The following is a 16,516-nucleotide window of genomic DNA, read 5'->3' on the forward strand; positions in this document are numbered from 1 at the left end:
GCACATGAACATCCTCGTACCCCTCGCCATCCTCAGCCCCAAACTCGGCCTCCTCGCCCAGCGCGAACTCCTCCATAATCATCTGCGTAGCCCTCTTCTCGAGAATCCCCCTGCTCACGGCGCTCAGGGGGCCCGGCGTAGCGGCATCAACCATGACGGTGACCAAATCCGTCTGATCCTCCCTCATCTCCCCCTCGACGCCGAGCTTCTCCCTCTCGGCGACATATCGCTCGCGGAACGTAGACGTCTGCATAACAAGCCACCGCAGCTTCCAGCCTCCGGGGCCGAGCTCTTTGACGCGCGCGGCTTTTGTCTTTGTCACGTAGGCGTCGATGCCACCTTCCTTGCGGATTGTGCGCAGGACGCGGGTGGTGAGGCGGGTGCGGACCCAGGCCCCCAAGGACTCGGACCAGAGGCGCTTGCGGTGGACGTTGGGGCGCCAGGTGCGGGGGGTGACTTGGTGGTGTTTCGGGGAGACGTTGTGGCCGTGGCGGATGCGGGAGGTGCCATAGAGGCCGTGGTTTGATTGTTTGTAGAGGAGGCGGGGGCCGTGGGGGTAAGGGGGTACGGCGGAGGTTGGGATCTTTTGGAGGGAGATTGTTTTTGTGGCGAGGGGGGAGGAGGTTGAGAAGGCTCGCGAGGTGGTGGTGGTCGTGGGCGTGAGGGCGAGGTTTTGGAGGGAGGTGAGGAGGGAGGTCCTCGGCCTCAGGGTTGTGAAGCTCATCTTGGGCGTCGATCCGTAACCGATTGTGTGCGACGTTCGTGACTTCGGGAGTATGTAGAGGTAGTTGGAAGGATGCGAACGGGTAGATGCGCGCCGCGGCGTTCGTTCGTCGTTGGTCGTCGGCGCACCGTTGAGGTCGATTGTCGTGAGAGCTTGAGGATGATTTTTTGGGCCAATGGTCAGAGATCGGAGCTTCGATATCGGGCGGTGGATGTTCCGCTCCCCGGTCATTGGTAGTTTTGATTGGGTGGTCTTTGTATGAGTGGGGTCTTGGCAGGTGAAGTCAATTGAGCTGCGTCAGGTGACTGCGCGCTGCTTTCGTGACAGGGGTCCGTGGTCTGCTCCCCAGTGCCTTACCGATTGACCCCTCCACACCGACTCACCGAGACTTCAGGGAAAGTTGGGTAGCTCGACGATTAACTTGCACCGTGACATGCCACCGAGTGGGCAGATGCCATACAGACTGCCCGCTCTGCCTGACTACAACCATTGACGCAAAGATCGCAAGTGACACTGTCAAAAGCGCCAAACCTGCTGACGACGCAGAACAAACGCCCGCCATGCTACCGCCAGTCGAGGCATCGGTCCTGCAAAACAACCCCGAATTCGCGGCATTGCATCACACCCTCACCACGGCCATCCTGAACCCAGACGGCTCAACGAAGAAGCCGGCGACCAAGGAGCACGATGCGATACAAAATGTTGGTATTCCCTCGGCTGCCAGACCCAGACTACCGCTACCCTGAACCAGAATCTCAATTTGATCATCCTAGCTAACCACCAAAATAACCAGGAACTGGCAGACCACAGATTCACAGCCGCAAAAGAACACCTCCTCATAAGCGCAATCTCAACCACCGCACCCCCCGAACCGAAACCCGCACCACCTCGAACAATCTCCCGCACAACCACTTCCTCACAACAACCACAAACCAGCAACACGACAGAAACCCTCCCCGAGCCCCTCCTCGACCTTCTCCTCCTCCTCCCGCCCCTCCTAACCTCTCCGGATCCCCTTTCCCCCGAATCCGCCACAATCCTCCTCTCCAACCCCCCCTTCACAGACTTCCAATCCCTCCTCCCCCAACTCGGCGACCTCATCTCCTCGACCCTCCACACCTCCGCCGTCTCCCTTGCCCGCATCGCCAACCCAACAACAAACCCTTCCTTCCTCCACCGCGCCGTACCGGCCCTGCAAACAACCTACCACAAACTCGCCTCCGACATTTCCCAATCAAAACTTGCTTTAGCCCGAGAACGCCTTCGCGCAGCAGATACCCTAACACAGTGCCTAGACGAGCACGCCGCGGCGCTGACGCTCCTGGTTAGGAGCCTCGAAGCCAAACACGGCGTCGTGGCGCGGAGTCTCGAGTTTCGCGCCGCGGAGACGGGGCTGGAGGCGGAGAGGGCCGAGGCGGATGCTGTAGCTGCGAGGGAAGGGGTGAGGAGGGAGGTGTATTCGCCCGAGATGGTGGCTGCGCTGACGAATTATTCTGCGCATTTGAGAGATGCGAGGATGAGGCTTGAGGGGACTTTGATGACGCTTCGGGCTGAGTTGGAGGGGTACGGGGTTGGGGTTGAGGGGGAGGAGGGCAAGACGAGGACGATGAAGGAGATGGCGAGGAAGAAGAGGCAGATGGAGAGGGAGTTGGAAGATGCGAGTCGGGATTTGGCGAGGTTGGATAAGGCGTGATAAAGCATCAAGCATCAATGGAGGAAGCTGGGAAAAGAATTCGTTCATGGCAAGCAAGCAAGCGATTGGACATGTTTACATTGAAAGACGTGTCGCTATATTGTACACAGCTGGAATGCATGTGTGGTCTACCAAGGGGTGCCAAACGTTCTATGTCCACCGGCCATTCTAACCTTGGCTGCGCAAAAGAGAAGACCTCTCCCCCTTTTGGTTGTACAAATCCCCCCTTTTTATAGAAAACCAACTACCCTTTCAACAGACCTCGTGATATCTCTTGGAGAAATGCAAGCTAGCTGAGAGCGTTCTAAACTGAGACTCGCATGGGGATAAATCACAAAAACATTCACAATGGCAAGATTTAACCTTTGACCTTGTAGATAGACTCGGCGAGGCGGCCGACGTTGCCGCTGGTGATACCGGCGACGGAGATACGACCGTCCTTGGTGGCGTAGACGGAGTGGTCGTTGGCGAGGGCGTCCATCTGCTCCTTGGTCAGGCCAGTGTAGGCGAACATGCCGATCTGGCTGGTGATGTGGGACCAGTCGTGGGCGGAGCCGAGCTTCTCGAGGTTCTCCTTGAGGAGGGCGCGCATGGTGATGATGCGGTCAGCCATGCCCTTGACCTCACCGAGCCACTGCTGGTTCAGGGCGGCGTCGTTGAGGATGGTGGAGGCGATGCGGGCGCCGTGGACGGGAGGGTTGGAGTACAGAGGGCGGACGAGAATCTTGACCTGGGAGTCGATGCGCTTGCGCTCCTCGGCGTCCTTTGCGACGATGGAGAAGGCACCGACACGCTCGCCGTAGAGACCCATGTTCTTGGCGAAGGACTGGGCGAGGCAGATGTTGTGGCCCTCCTTGACGAAGTGGCGGACGGCGAAGGCATCAGTGTCAGTGTTACCCGAGGCGAAGCCCTGGTAGGCCATGTCGAAGAAGGAGTAGTGGCCCTGGGCCTTGACGACGTCGGAGATCTCGCGCCACTGCTCGGGGGTAGGGTCGACACCGGTGGGGTTGTGGGCGCAGGCGTGGAAGAGGAAGATGGAGCCCTTGGGGGCGGCCTTGATGTCGGCGACCATGCCCTCAAAGTCGAGGCCGATGGTCTTGGGGTCGTAGTAGCGGTACTTGTTGACGGTGAGGCCCGAGTCGCTGAAGACGGCGCCGTGGTTGGCCCACGAGGGGGTGGGGATGTAGATGTTCTTGGCGCCGGGGAAGAAGCGGGCGAGGAAGGCGCCTCCGATGCGCAGGGCACCAGTGCCGGAGATGGACTGGGTGATGGCGAGGCGGTCGAGGGCCGAGGAGTCGGCGCCGTAGGCGAGGACGGCGGCGGACTTGGTGAACTCGGGGACACCGGTGATGCCGGCGTACTCCTTGTTCAGCTTGGCGGCGATGACCTTCTCCTCGGCGGCGCGGACGGAGGGGAGGACGTAGGGCTTGCCCTGGTCGTCACGGTAGGCACCGACACCTGTTGTTTGTCTGTGTCAACGGGCATGTTCAATGAGGTGATGATGGACGTTATGTGTTTGTAGTTGACAGCTGACGGCCGGCTAGCGTTGTAGCTAGCAAGCTTGTGACAGCTCTAGCTAGGGTGGTGGTTGTGGTTGTCAAAGTGGCTTGGCGGGGGGCTTTGCGTACCGAGGTTGATCTTCTGTTCAAACTTGTCGGCCTTGAAGGCTTCCGTGATGCCTGTTTGTCTGTTGTCAGTCATGAAGTTGAGTCAACCGGCGAAGCTCGAGGGAGCTCCACCCAAGTACGTGCGTCATACCGAGAATGGCCTGTCCATTGCGAAAAAGTGTCCAGTTAGCAAAACAGTTCGTTGTGGTGATTGTCGGGATTCTGTCAATCGGCGCATCAAGCACTTACATCCTGCAGTATTCGTTAGCATTCGTGGCGCATTCAATTGGCATCTAGAGTGTTTGAGACATACAGGAGGACCTTGAGGGACGTTGGCCCAGGTAGAACCGGCTCTCGCGGCCGTGACGGGCAGAGCGCCCATGCGGCGAGCGGCAGCTTGCCGGGTTGCGATTCTGGTGGAGGACAGCATCGTGATTATCTTTCTCTTTCGGGGATGGAAGAAAAAAGAGATGTGAATGGAAGAAGAAGAGGAGGAAGAAGAGAGATGTGGTTGAGAGGGGAAGGAAGAGAAGGAGAAAAGACGTAGCTTTGGCTGTTGGCCGGCAGAAAAAAAAAAGGATCCCAGTGAGGTAAGGACAATCCGTAATAACTTAAGGTGTCCAAAGATTCCGAGACAGCGAAGTGCCGAAAGAGCTGCTGCTGGCTGCTGCAGACGGGGTGGTCTAACCAAGGAATGGGCTGACTTGTGACTCTACCAGGTGCGCCTTGCCCGCCGTTTCTGCCATCTGGGGGCATTCATGTGCTGGGTGCTTGGCGACCAGCCCTGAATTCAATCCAGTCACATCCCAGAATTGCTCCCAGGTGAGCCTGCACTGAGCAGAGAGAGGGGGTGTGGCCCCCCGGTGCGGTGCGACTCCGGACCTGGAGAAGGAGAGGAGGAGCATCGTAAGTGGACCGAGTCATGAGAGGACCCACCTGCATCGTGCAATCGCGGGGGAGCGGATTTACTGTATCGCCGCTACCCGCCACGGGGAGGAATCCCGACGCGCCTTCCACGCCCTTGACGCCCACGATGCGTCGATGCCCCTTCCCCGGCCCGCTGTTTTTTGACTGGAGCGCATGCGCGCAACTTACGCAACGAATGAACCCGTCCCTGGTCCTTCCGGCTTCGGATGTCGCCGCGGTTGACCGTTCTCAGCTCACTTCTCATCCGCTCGACTCAAGCAGGAGCTTCTGCATCGTCATTCCAGGGTCAGGGTCAATTGTCTCGGGCGGTGTGTCTCTCTCTTTACCCTTTTGTTCTTTGCTCTTTGCTGGCTGATGCGCGCTAGCTACTTCTATTCGCTCGCTTCAAAGGAGTTTCACCTGTCTTGGGGGTTTGTTGTTCCCTTTTGCTCATACTTCCATTTTTTCTGCCTCTTTTGAGTCTTTGACACTGCTGGAAACGGTCCAGCCTGGCACATGTCTGATGCGGTGTTCAAAAGCTTGGGCGGTTAGAATTTCCCTTTTCGGCCTTCGCAACACTGTAAGCGACATCGTAATGCCATCACCTTCTGAAATACTGAAGAAGCAAGCATTGCCATTAACTACCAGAGCTATTGGTGGTCACAGCACTATTCCATGATCCATCCAATTCAGCAAGGGATGCTACCTATGACTTCCTGTCTTTTCCCCGGACTAAGGGAACCGTCCAATGCACCTCTGCTGCGGACGAACGGCCCCTGGGGTGATGGTTCGTAGCTGCATCAAGGCCCGTGCTTGCATGCTGTTGTTCAAATTAGCTTTCTGCTGAGCTTGCATTCAAGATCATTCAAGATCGCCACGAACCTGAGGAGCCTCATCACTCCCTTCATCTGATTTCGTAGCTTCTCTTTTTATCCCATGTCTTGAATCAGTCCTTTTGTTTCACTCAATACTAGCACGGTGGCGATATGAGAGAAGCTAACTCATCTACTGGCACTTCCAAGCTGAAAACCGCTCGCTACAAGTGGCCCGAGAGTTGAGACACCATGGACTCGAATTGCACGGAGAGCGTAGACCGGAAGAACCTATCCAGGCCATCGTCCTTCTCTAATACTATTTATCAACCATACAAAATCCTCCTTTCATCATGGTTTGCTTTCATTCAGTAGGCTGGGTAGTTTCGTGTTTTCGTGTGTGTTAATCGTTTCATTGGGCTCGCTTAACACAGCTTGACTAGATGGTGGGATTAGTGCAAATCCGTATGGTTCTCATGAACCATGTCGAGTATGTCTTTTTGGCGTTCATGTTAGATATCATCCAGAATTAATGTTCGAGATCACCTAGTGATCCCCGTGATGCAGGGCATATTTTTCTTATGCTAGAATTGCCGATCGCACGGCGGCTTGAAACCACCAAAATACCTATCTAATAATTTGCAATGAAGCCGGGGATGAGCCAACGCGCATTACTTCGAGAAGGTACCGAGCTGCAGGTGTAAAGCATCCAATCATGAAGCCATGGATACAGCGAATGAGAACCCTTCTCTCCAAAGGCAAGCCTGTTGGTTTCAAGCCCTCACAAGGAAAGTGCATGCCAGCCTGATCTTGACACCTCCACAAAACACCCAATAGCGTCAGCAGGTAGCCTGATTTCTTCATCGCAGTTTTCTTCGCAAAAGTAAAAGCACTATCAATCAAGGGCTAGCCTATTTCCCCGAGAGTTGCCAAAAGCATCTTCCACAATCGCTCGGAGCTCTGACAAGATATGGCGGCCGAGAGCGTAGGCCTCGCAGCCTCGGTTGCCGGCCTGCTATCTCTAGGCTTGCAGATCACTGGAGGCATCGTCAAGTACATGGACGCCTTCGAAGGCCGTGAAGATGAACTACGAAACGTCAAGAAACAGAATGACAACCTGGCAGTCACTCTCCGTGCAATGAAGACGGTGTTAGCTGGTCTGCAAGGCCAAAGTACTGCAGTTGCTGCTGCCTTAGATCAGAACATACGAGGCTGCGAGGAGGACCTTCGCGCCGTCGAAGCTCTATGTATCCAGCTTTCTGATCGCGCTGGCAGCACCTGGACGAACCGGCTGGGGAACAAGAAGAAGAAGGTGACTTTTGCGTTCCATCGACCCAAACTTCGAGACCTTGAGCTGCAGCTGCAAAAGGCTCATGGTGCTCTACAGTTGATACAGGGTAGCTTGGGACTGTAAGTTGATATGGACTTTCTCTCCGTTCCCACGATTTCTGACACGGCAGTAGGGAAAACTCGAACAAGAACATAGCTCTACTGGCGGCTATCCAATCGCGTTCTCGCGACCAAGCTTCTGGAATGCTCCTAGTCCGGTCAGGAGTAGCAGCACTTGGTACGCCTGTGGGCGACATCAATGACAAGCTGCCAGGTCTACAAAGTAGTGTGGACCAGACAAGGCAACTCATCGTGGCTCATTCCGGAGCTATCGAAATCGAGGTTCACGAGAGCAGCCAGCGTGTCAGATATGACCTTCAGCATTCACATAACTCGATTGTAGAGCATCTCAAGACAATCGATCAAAAAGTACAGCTTCTGGGAGACGAGAATAGTTCTCTACGGGCATTGGCTCTCAAAGCGGCTTCCAAGCCGGCAGTACTCAAAAGTTTGTGCGATGACATACACTTGTCGGGAAACCGCTGCAACCTAGGCAACGCTGCACAACTATCGAAAAGCCATCGGGAAAGAACTTCATCAGATCCATCACGAAACTTGCGAATTGGATTGGGAGTTGGCAAAATATGCATCTGCCCGCACACCGAAAGATCATACATGCAAATGCAGATGCAACGAGGCTACACGTACTTGTCCAGCGAGTGGGAATCCCGGGGTCACTGGTCGAGTTGCCCACTCTCAAAAACGCCGAGAAAGCATCGACTCAAGGCAAGCTTGAAGTACACTGGCGTCTCTCGCCTCATGAAATCAGTCATCGAAATTTCGTTTGCTTTGACGTCAGGAGCTGGGGGCTGCAGCATCAGTCCCAACTTCACCTATTATCCGACTGCTGACGTCAGGTCGGATCCCGCTTTTCGTTTGATCAGTGTGATGAAGAGAAGCTTCTACTACTATTCTGTGACGAATCAAAGAGAGATATTCTTCTTTGCTTGCTTGAGAAAGCTTGCAAAACTACTCGAAGACAAACGAACTTACCCGACAGTTGTGGACGATCAGAATATGACCTTGATGCACCATGCTGCTTCGTTGGTGCGGCCATTCTACCCGAGATTATAGCTATTTGCTAAAAGTTTATCTGATAGATAAGTGACATGTCCTGGTACCATGGCGGTAAAAGCACTAGTGAGATGAAAACGGCTGTTGAAATCTTCCCGATTCTGTTCTCGTTTGGCGTGCCAGCATTTTCATACGATATCGGAGGCAAGTCGCTGTACTTAGTCATGTGTGCAAAGTCAAAAGATGGCTAACTTATTACAGGGCTCTCGCCCTTACATTACGTGACGTATCGAGTTAGCGATTGGAATGGGGATGCTGTCAAGGCCTTATCAAAGGCCAACTTTGAAAGCCAGCCAGCCATCTCGAATCGGATTCTCTCTCGCATCACCAACTTCCTGATTGTGATACCTCGGAGCATGTTGCATCTTGAAAAGTTCACTGAGGTTGCAACAGGTGCGGACATTCCCCAGGACTTGCAACATACACTTAGCTAATCGAGAACCAGCTTTTGAATGCGGCCCTTTAAGCACAGCGATTATCAACAATGATTTGGATGAAGTAGATCGTGTCCTGAGACTTCTCCCCGACTCAGTAGCTGAGCTTGATATATACGGGCGTAGCCCACTTCATATCGCAGCAGCGAAGCCAGAAATTCTAGGAAAGCTCGTGAAAGTTGCGGATCTCAGCATTCTGAATCAGCGAGATAGTACAGGTGCCAATGCACTTGAAACCGCCATGGTGCTTAGCTCAGAGCACTGCGTCAACGGCAGTGAATATGCAAGGTGCAAAGGATGTTCCTGCTATCTATGCGTGAAATATCTCCTAGACGCCGGTTGCAATCTTGTTCGAACGCATGAAATACGGAAAGTGGGTAATAATCCACCAAGTCTAAGTGATGTCCTAGAGGGTTCGTCAGAGCTCGCTCGGCGTCATTACATTTTCCAAATGAGAAAATCCCGAAGTCTGCGAAGACCAGGACACGCTTGGACAAAAGAAAGTCTATTCACGAAACAAAAAGTCGGCGAAAAGAAGCCAACAACCGACATCCAACGAAGCATCTCACAGGACTCAAGACGGCCGCAAATCCGCAATGGGGCTGACGAAGCCATAGGCTTTAGATCAGACTGGATATTCCAGAAAACTACTTCCGTCCATCTCGCCCAGTTGTTCTACCGTCACGCATTCATGCCCGAACCATCTGTGTTTCTCCAGCTTCGCCACCCGAATGCATTCGGTCTTCGGAATTCTCTTCATCCGGAGATGGTTTGTTGGCTTTTTAGGAACGGGGGAGATCTATTCTTGCGATCATCCGCAGGCCCTTTCAACAAGACCGCCAATGATGGAGTGTTCGCCGCGCACTACGTCTTTTACCTGTTAGGCAGAAACTACCGGGATTGGTTAAAAAGCTATCGAGTGACAGTTCAAGTTTCAGCTGCCTTTGAAACGTTGAGAACCACCGTTGCTTACCGCAATCTCACGGACGGCTGTCGCTGTCTTTGCTCAACGGGAGGATGCAGTCCTTTTACGTGGATGATGAAAGGTTTTGTTAAGTCTGAAGCCAAAACGGCAATACCAGAGCAGGCACTTGTTTATCGCGCGGAAACAGTAGCAGATTACTACAGCTCATGCGGCCCGGAGTTAACACTTTTAACTTATGCAGAGACGATTAGGTTCATGACATTTGAGACGATAGGTCTCGCCCACAGATGTTGCAACGCTTATTCTCTGGTCCCGGAGGGGGCAGCTTGGGTTGAAATAGATGATACAGAGATCACCGAAGACCAGGATTTCCTGATTGATTTGTACGAAGAATTGGTTGTGGAATTTACGCAGAAAGCCAGCGGATATTTAGGGGATGGGATGGATAATCTTCCGTTGTTCCCTCAGTTTTGGAAATCTTACTGGGTTAATCGAATGACACAGGAGTTGGAAGCGCTTGATGGCGGGGAGTTGTCAGAATCAGAAAGACGAGATGCTGAAGAAATTGGCGTTGTATGGGATGAACCAACCGAGAGCGACAAGTGCCAGTCTGGGAACCCATATGGATTACATGAGATGGAGCACTACTGGTTTGAGCTGGACCTCATCTGCCCCGAATATAATGAGCCTTGGTCAAAGGGAATGCATCGTATACATTGATAATCCTAATCTTCGGTCGCGGAAGTCGCGGACATGACACACAACTCTCCTTTAGATACATAAGTAGGGATATGCAACGCTTCAGGAAGTTGAGATATTAGAAGCATGCAATGCTTGAATACTATGCTTGAATGTTAAAATCTCGCTTTTTCGTCACATAATCAATGCTGGGGCAAATACCGAATGATTGCAACCCTTTCGAAGCTCGCTTGCTTGCTTCTTGTCTATCACTAATTCCTATTACTAATACCTGAAAAAATGCCATTTCAAGCTTTGGGGGGCAGCACCGTCGGTACAGGAGGCCGTGTCGTTGTTCTCGGCAACTCAGGCACAACAGGGGTAGGAATACATGCGCAAGCGCTGCTAACCCTCTCAACGGGGCTCTTGTTCTTATTCTCGACACAAGCACTGGTGGCATACTCTGGTAGCAGCTCATCATCGGTGTTCAGTCGCTGGGTGAAGTTGCCGCAGAACTCGACAGATTCCTCCAAGCGATCCGGAATGGACGATGCCCGCAGAGCACGGAGGCAATTATCAGCGTTGCAGACGGGTGCCTTGGGGCACTCCTTGGAAGTCATCTTAACAACAAAACTACCGCGCTCGATAGTATGGACAAAGATGAAGCCGGACTTGAAGTTGGCGTAGGATGACCAGGAACCAGCGAACTGGACCTTGCCGCCGCCGACTTCCTCGTCGTCTTCGGGGTAGATGTCGAAGAAGCCTGCTTCGCAGATGCTGGCGCCGGTGGGGTCTTTGGTGACGCTGCTGACGTCGATGACGTTCAGGCCGTTGCCGTAGTTGGACTGGTAGAGATAGCCGCCGACGATGTACTGGTTATGGTCGATGGAGCGTGTCTTGCCGGCGTAGTGGCCGGTGTAGACGGGCTTCTCGAGGTCGCGGATGTCAAAGATGTGAGTGGTGGGAAGGCCCTGGGTCATCGGGCCGACCTTGGCGTCACGCTCGTCGAACTCGTCGTCCAGGAAGATGTACTCTTGCCACGTCTCGTTGTTGACGACACCCTGGTGGACGTACTGAGCGCCGGGGTAGTCGCTGATGGAGATGATGTTGGTGACGTTGCCGGTCTTGTCGGTGACATCGTAGATGGTCAAAGTGTCTTCGTTGTAACCGTAGCAGATATCTCTGCCGTAGTAGCGGGTATCGGGGCCACGGTAGACAAGGCACTCAGCGTCGTGGACGTAGCCATCGCCGGCAGCGCAGCCGGGGCTGGTGACGTTGGTGGGATCGCTGATGTCAAGGAAGATCAACCCGCCGCGGCAGGGGAGGTTGTCTCTAACACGAATCGTCGCGTTACCGCCGACGGAACCGCAGGCAATGGCGTAGTTGAGCTCTTGGTTCACGACGATGTTGTGGGTACGGCCGACGGGGAGTTCGTCCCAATGACCGGTAAGCTCGGCCTGGGTGAAGTTCTTTGGGTTCGCAGGATCGAGGTCGAGGATCTTCTTCATGTCGAAGAACTGGACACCGTGCTTGATGGCTTCGGAGCCAATGACGGCAAGGTCACCGACAATTCGGATCTCTCTCCAGTTGGAACCGATGGAATCGTATTGAGGCAGACGGCCTAAGTACACCAGCTTGCCCTCCTTGCTGATTTCAGCAAAGGCGGTGCCGTCGTATTGTCCAATGGCGACGAATTCTCTTCCGTCTGCCGAAGTCCAACCCCAAGAAGAAGAACCTCTTCCGCCCCAGCTGCCGAGCTGCTCGTGTGACAAGAAGTGGTACAAATCGATCTGAAGATGATTAGTTCAGCCTCCTAGACAAGCTTAGTAAACTTACATTTCTGCATCTGAAGGTGTTGTTGAAGTCACCGGGAACTGCGGCAGCGAAGCCGTCGACGCAGGGGGTGTAGCCGAGCTCGGGGTACTTGGCACTGTCCATGAGGCCAGCGGCGGCTTCTTCTTCCCATTGAGCCTATTTCGTTATTAACAAAGCTTTGTCAACCTTAAGAGGTAGTTGTGGAGGGAGGCCTCACCATCTTGATGCCCATGATGCGGTGGTGAACAGCACCGGACGCATACTCGGCCTTAGTGCCAGCGCCAGCTGCACTAGCCAAACCAACAATGGCAGAGCCCAGAAGGGCTGCAGAGTTGACGCGGACCATGTTGATAATGTCTTTGTGAAGTGACTCAATCAAAGAATAGCACTGCTTGACACAGACTTGACGATGAGACTAGGGGTGCCACGAACTTTCCTATGGCGGAGTAGCCACTCGATATATAAGTACTCGACATCTCCAATGGCGTTCGTCATCATCCAAGATCAACTAATAAGACGGCCTTTCTCGTCCCCCGCATGGCAGACGTTGGTGTGGAGAATGCCATGGTAGTCGTGATTTTAGGGGAGGCTGGCGAAATCCAGGCACGGGGCCTCACATGTCGCCCATCGAACCCGAGCGGAGGGAAGCACCAAAGGTTGACCGATACTACCGTAAAAGCTTGGCCAATATGAGAGTACATGATAAGCAGAGCTTGGTTCCATACGATAGGGACCAAGCTGACCTTGGCGGTCTTGGCGACCCCCCAGCTGTCTAAGCTTCCCAGGCGTGCGCAGCAACGGTCAATTTGGTCCAAGAAACTCGCCGAGCACCTAGTTTCTCGAGCTGTCTGCTTCTGGAAGGTGATCAAAGGCTTGGCTACTTACGTTGATAGGCAGGTGTGTGATATTGGAAGTCTGACATGACCGAGTAGTTGGGTCAGTTGATTAGGTTTGAAAGGCGGGGAACTCTTGAGGCTGTTGATGAGCGATTTTTGGGTGGCAAGTGTGTGGACGCCGCGATTATGCTTCTTGTCTCACTGCATAGGAACTTTGGGATTCTGAAATCCTTCGGGGATTGGTAACAGTCTTGCACAAGAAGCTTCTCTTGATAGGCCCCTCTCGACTATTTGCCGTGCGACGCTTTTCGAATCTACCAAGCTCTCCAGTTGACTAATTCTATTGCCAGTCTTTACTTATAGAATTAACCTCTTCAAGGCTCAAGAAGCCCCTTTCGCAATATCGTCTTTGCTTTCTCTGGCTTTCTCACCGCAGGTTTCTGTCGTTTCTGAGTGAAATTTATCGCACCATACCGCAACAAGCCTCCAAATGTGCCTGGTTGGCAATCTGTGCCTGGTTTATTATCCCATACACTTCCAGGTTGTAGAGAGTTCACGAGACCTGAGCCTCGGGATATCTTTTGCATGCTAGTCTCAGAGACCAGTGTCTACACCAACTTCGAGGCTTCTTTGTGTCGCTCTGATTGTGGGTCAGTGTCAAGACGGAGCGCTAACAACTCATAGAGATGCTCCCCGAAGTTCTCACCACCGATGAGAGTCTTCGCCGCCCAGTGCTCTTGTAGCACGTCGATGGCGAGGACATGCGACATCCAGTACTCAGATGCATTGAAAGAATCGTCATCGCTCTCCTCAACCATACACACTCGTGCCCAGCACGCATTCCGGGAGACATAATCTAGGAGCTCCTCAAAAGAGACCTTGAAGTCCCACTTGAGCCCTTGCTCTTGGATTCAGAAAGGGAAAAGCTTTCTTTCACTTGGCTTAACAGTGGATGGGTGTTTATGCCCTCACTAGTTTCACGGTCTTCCCAAAGATGAATGAAAAGGTCATGCCTGACTTGGTCAGCATACAAGATATGATGAAGAAACTTGTTTCCGCTTCTTGATATATCCCATGGAGTAGAAGTTTACTAACCATCTTTTGATAAACGTGTTGGCCTTTCTCGACGCGAGAAAGTGATTCGCCAAATACTGCGCAAATTGAATTGGCGCGGCGATCTCGTATGGTGACTCAGGATCCTCCAAGACAGACCACAAACCACGATTAAAGTCACGGAGAAGAATGCATCCAACATCCATCTTTACACCGCCGTAGGTGTACAACAACGCCCCAGTGATCATGTCAGATGAATGTTGCCCGACATGCTTCCCAGTCATGGTACCCTCGATAAAGCATTTGGGAAGCATCTCCTTTGGTGCGAACTCCAAGGCATGATTGGGCAATCCTGGGACGTTGTCAAGAACGCGGACAGTCCAGTCTGGACCGCAGATGCGAACCCAATCAATCACGTTGCGCCTACACCACGATGGTAGTTGATCAAATCCGCCATCCCAGTAGGACCATACGTTCTTCTCGCCTACAACAGGTACGTGGCGGCGTAGAGATTCAAAGATCTCGTCGTCCGATCGCTGGTCGTGAGTAGTAACGATCTCCAATTTGTCTTTGAAGGCTGGTGGTATCGCATATTGAAGCATGATGTTGGTGATCTAAGCATACGACTATGAGCATGGTGGGCAGGCAAAGTAGGTAGTTGGGTTCGAAGCTGTCCCTAAGTGGAAGCGATGCTGGGTGCATTTGGATATCAATACAAGTGAACGATGGGTCCGCATGTGCGAATAAGCACTATTCTAGCGCTAATATTTACTTCAAGCCGGTGCATTCGATCGTCTGGCGTCTCTCAGCTGTGGCGCTAGGCAGGCGAATGTCAGGCTGTGCTCTGAGACATCTTGTATCGAATGATGTCATATAAAATAAGGTACCAAGCTCCGAAAGATAGTTAAGAGAAGCCAGACCTGTAGTCCATGCCTTGCGATATGTCTTCACTGCACATACCTATGTGCTTTGTCGTCTGTGGTGATCTATATCGTAGCTGAGAGCTTACCTTGACTCCGTCATGAAACAAGATATTCCCGTGGTAGTCATCGGCCTTGAACATCGGCGTGGAATCAGCGTCATTCCGCCAATTTTCGGGAACACGCTTTATTACGTCGCTTCTTGTATGGACCTCACCGAGGTGGAAGAGTACCGCTATAGCCCTCACAACCTTGCTGTCATCCTGCACAACCTTCATCCGAGGCCCCGGGCTCTCCTGATTGGCATTGCTGTTGACCCGTCTTACACCTGTAGAGCGTGTCTGGAACGAGGATGTGGACAAGGCTTTGAAGCTCGAGAAGAACGATTCGAGAGGATGGCAGGAAAACGTCTGCGTCTCGGGTACCTATTCTCCTAAACGATACTGGCATGATAGCTCATAAAGGAAAGCTTGCCAGGACACATTTTGTCGACCCTCAAAAACCCGAGACCTGATTAGAAATCAGGAGTACGTGGCAGAAGGAAATGTTCCGTCAGCAGAATGGGGCGTTCCTACCCAAGTGAGCTAGCCAGATACAAATGCTATGTAGATGAAGCGGGTTGGGTATCAATCATGAACTGAACTGCATCCAACACAATTTCATTTTCTCAGAGTTCTTCGCTGTCATGTCTATGATGTACTGAGGAATGTGTCGTTGCAACTTATCCACCCCATCCTGACGGCCACTATTCACATCACTTGGCAGCAAATCTGTCCGCCTACTGGAGGGCTGATTGCTACTTTGAATTATGTACTTCTCAAAAAGTTGGATCAATCGCATCATTCGTCCGAATGAACGAATGGTGATTCGAGAGAGAGTACTCATATCATCATCTAGCAAAAGAGACTCGCAATCTCTGTACTATCTCCTTAGATGATTCCATCCTTTCTCGTGGTGATGTCAGAGCGACTTCAGCTGGATTTTGTCAGCCTACTTGATTACTTCGTTTTTGACATAAATAACTTCAACGGGACAGTATTGTCCGAAACCGCGTTCCCAAGTCCAAGCTGGTTCGAATGTGGATGGGAGCACAGAGCACTCTTGCCCTGTGCCGAATCATTCTCAGAGCCTCAAGTAAGATTGATCGACGGTAGAATTGTTTCAGCTTTGTACGTTTACGAGAACGCGGGGGCTATTCTGTTTGCCCTTTACCCTTACATTAGTCTGTTGAGTAGACGCTAATTCCTCTTGGTTGTAAGGCTTAGCTTGAGCACATACCTAAGCTTATTGTTCGTCTAACTAGAAGGTTCTCACCGGACCCGACCTCCTTCGCGTTTCTCGGACGCCGTCTCGGTGTTTAGCATCGCTTGCCTAGGGGTACCCTTCCTTGCCCGAAGTTCTGCGTTCCCGTGTTGGGTCACCGGAATTCTAAGACGGGTAGTTCTCCACTTCAAAGAGCTGCTTGCGTGCTGGTCTAGACTTTCGCAGCGGCTACTTGCTTTTTCTCCCCTCGTTCTCTTCTATTTCCCTCCCGCTGTCCCCCAACCTCCGATCAAACCATGGTGCGGGGCACGAATCGCGTGATCAGATTAGAACCGCCTAGGTTTGCAGAACTGAACTCAAATGGGTAGGAGAGTCATTGAAATCTCC

General features: G+C 52.6%; 7 protein-coding genes across 7 annotated transcripts; 3 read left to right on the forward strand and 4 right to left on the reverse strand.

Annotated features, from left to right (window-relative positions):
* Positions 1 to 43: 43 nt before the first annotated feature.
* On the reverse strand, positions 44 to 724 carry BDZ83DRAFT_557798 (uncharacterized protein; the record flags this gene model as incomplete). The annotated part of the gene is made up of 1 exon (XM_060503531.1): positions 44 to 724. A coding segment is annotated over one exon (681 nt), but the record flags the coding sequence as incomplete, so codon positions are not given.
* A 560-nt stretch (positions 725 to 1,284) lies between these two features.
* On the forward strand, positions 1,285 to 2,417 carry BDZ83DRAFT_578560 (uncharacterized protein; the record flags this gene model as incomplete). The annotated part of the gene is made up of 2 exons (XM_060505140.1): positions 1,285 to 1,425; positions 1,518 to 2,417. The coding sequence occupies 2 exons, from the start codon at positions 1,285 to 1,287 to the stop codon at positions 2,415 to 2,417; spliced, it is 1,041 nt and encodes a 346-aa protein (XP_060364570.1).
* Positions 2,418 to 2,596: 179 nt separating this feature from the next.
* BDZ83DRAFT_351197 (aminotransferase class I and II) lies at positions 2,597 to 4,580 on the reverse strand. The gene is made up of 5 exons (XM_060502526.1): positions 4,338 to 4,580; positions 4,274 to 4,276; positions 4,176 to 4,185; positions 4,046 to 4,096; positions 2,597 to 3,875 (listed from the first exon to the last, which is right to left on the reverse strand). The coding sequence occupies exons 1-5, from the start codon at positions 4,452 to 4,454 to the stop codon at positions 2,776 to 2,778; spliced, it is 1,281 nt and encodes a 426-aa protein (XP_060364571.1). The 5' UTR covers positions 4,455 to 4,580; the 3' UTR covers positions 2,597 to 2,775.
* A 1,974-nt stretch (positions 4,581 to 6,554) lies between these two features.
* On the forward strand, positions 6,555 to 10,411 carry BDZ83DRAFT_622929 (uncharacterized protein). The gene is made up of 5 exons (XM_060508347.1): positions 6,555 to 7,152; positions 7,206 to 8,178; positions 8,232 to 8,349; positions 8,407 to 8,598; positions 8,651 to 10,411. The coding sequence occupies exons 1-5, from the start codon at positions 6,713 to 6,715 to the stop codon at positions 10,282 to 10,284; spliced, it is 3,357 nt and encodes a 1,118-aa protein (XP_060364572.1). The 5' UTR covers positions 6,555 to 6,712; the 3' UTR covers positions 10,285 to 10,411.
* A 35-nt stretch (positions 10,412 to 10,446) lies between these two features.
* BDZ83DRAFT_700259 (uncharacterized protein) lies at positions 10,447 to 12,403 on the reverse strand (the record flags this gene model as incomplete). Its single annotated transcript, XM_060511427.1, has 3 exons — positions 10,447 to 12,032; positions 12,079 to 12,213; positions 12,275 to 12,403. 3 exons carry the CDS (start codon positions 12,401 to 12,403, stop codon positions 10,551 to 10,553), a joined length of 1,746 nt encoding a protein of 581 aa, XP_060364573.1. The 3' UTR covers positions 10,447 to 10,550.
* Positions 12,404 to 13,267: 864 nt separating this feature from the next.
* On the reverse strand, positions 13,268 to 14,658 carry BDZ83DRAFT_741392 (uncharacterized protein; the record flags this gene model as incomplete). The annotated part of the gene is made up of 4 exons (XM_060513087.1): positions 13,989 to 14,658; positions 13,831 to 13,906; positions 13,506 to 13,795; positions 13,268 to 13,481 (listed from the first exon to the last, which is right to left on the reverse strand). The coding sequence occupies exons 1-4, from the start codon at positions 14,546 to 14,548 to the stop codon at positions 13,268 to 13,270; spliced, it is 1,140 nt and encodes a 379-aa protein (XP_060364574.1). The 5' UTR covers positions 14,549 to 14,658.
* Positions 14,659 to 14,874: 216 nt separating this feature from the next.
* On the forward strand, positions 14,875 to 15,610 carry BDZ83DRAFT_622935 (uncharacterized protein). Its single transcript, XM_060508348.1, has one exon. The coding sequence runs from the start codon at positions 14,968 to 14,970 to the stop codon at positions 15,301 to 15,303; it is 336 nt and encodes a 111-aa protein (XP_060364575.1). The 5' UTR covers positions 14,875 to 14,967; the 3' UTR covers positions 15,304 to 15,610.
* The last annotated feature ends 906 nt before the right edge of the window (positions 15,611 to 16,516 follow it).

The sequence above is a fragment of the Colletotrichum acutatum genome, assembly GCF_030867785.1.
Source record: "Colletotrichum acutatum strain CBS 112980 chromosome Unknown BDZ83scaffold_51, whole genome shotgun sequence".
In the NCBI taxonomy this organism is placed as follows: Eukaryota; Fungi; Ascomycota; class Sordariomycetes; order Glomerellales; family Glomerellaceae; genus Colletotrichum; species Colletotrichum acutatum.

Bases quoted from the DNA above. Each gene is read 5' to 3' on its own strand.
- BDZ83DRAFT_351197 (XM_060502526.1), bottom strand. From the start codon at position 4,454: ATGCTGTCCTCCACCAGAATCGCAACCCGGCAAGCTGCCGCTCGCCGC. The intron at 3,876-4,045 runs GTACGCAAAGCC...GACAAACAACAG, and splicing joins TGAACAGAAGATCAACCTCG to GTGTCGGTGCCTACCGTGAC.
- BDZ83DRAFT_622929 (XM_060508347.1), top strand. From the start codon at position 6,713: ATGGCGGCCGAGAGCGTAGGCCTCGCAGCCTCGGTTGCCGGCCTGCTA. The intron at 8,179-8,231 runs GTGCGGCCATTC...TTTATCTGATAG, and splicing joins TGCACCATGCTGCTTCGTTG to ATAAGTGACATGTCCTGGTA. The intron at 8,599-8,650 runs GTGCGGACATTC...ATCGAGAACCAG, and splicing joins GTTCACTGAGGTTGCAACAG to CTTTTGAATGCGGCCCTTTA.
- BDZ83DRAFT_622935 (XM_060508348.1), top strand. From the start codon at position 14,968: ATGAAACAAGATATTCCCGTGGTAGTCATCGGCCTTGAACATCGGCGT.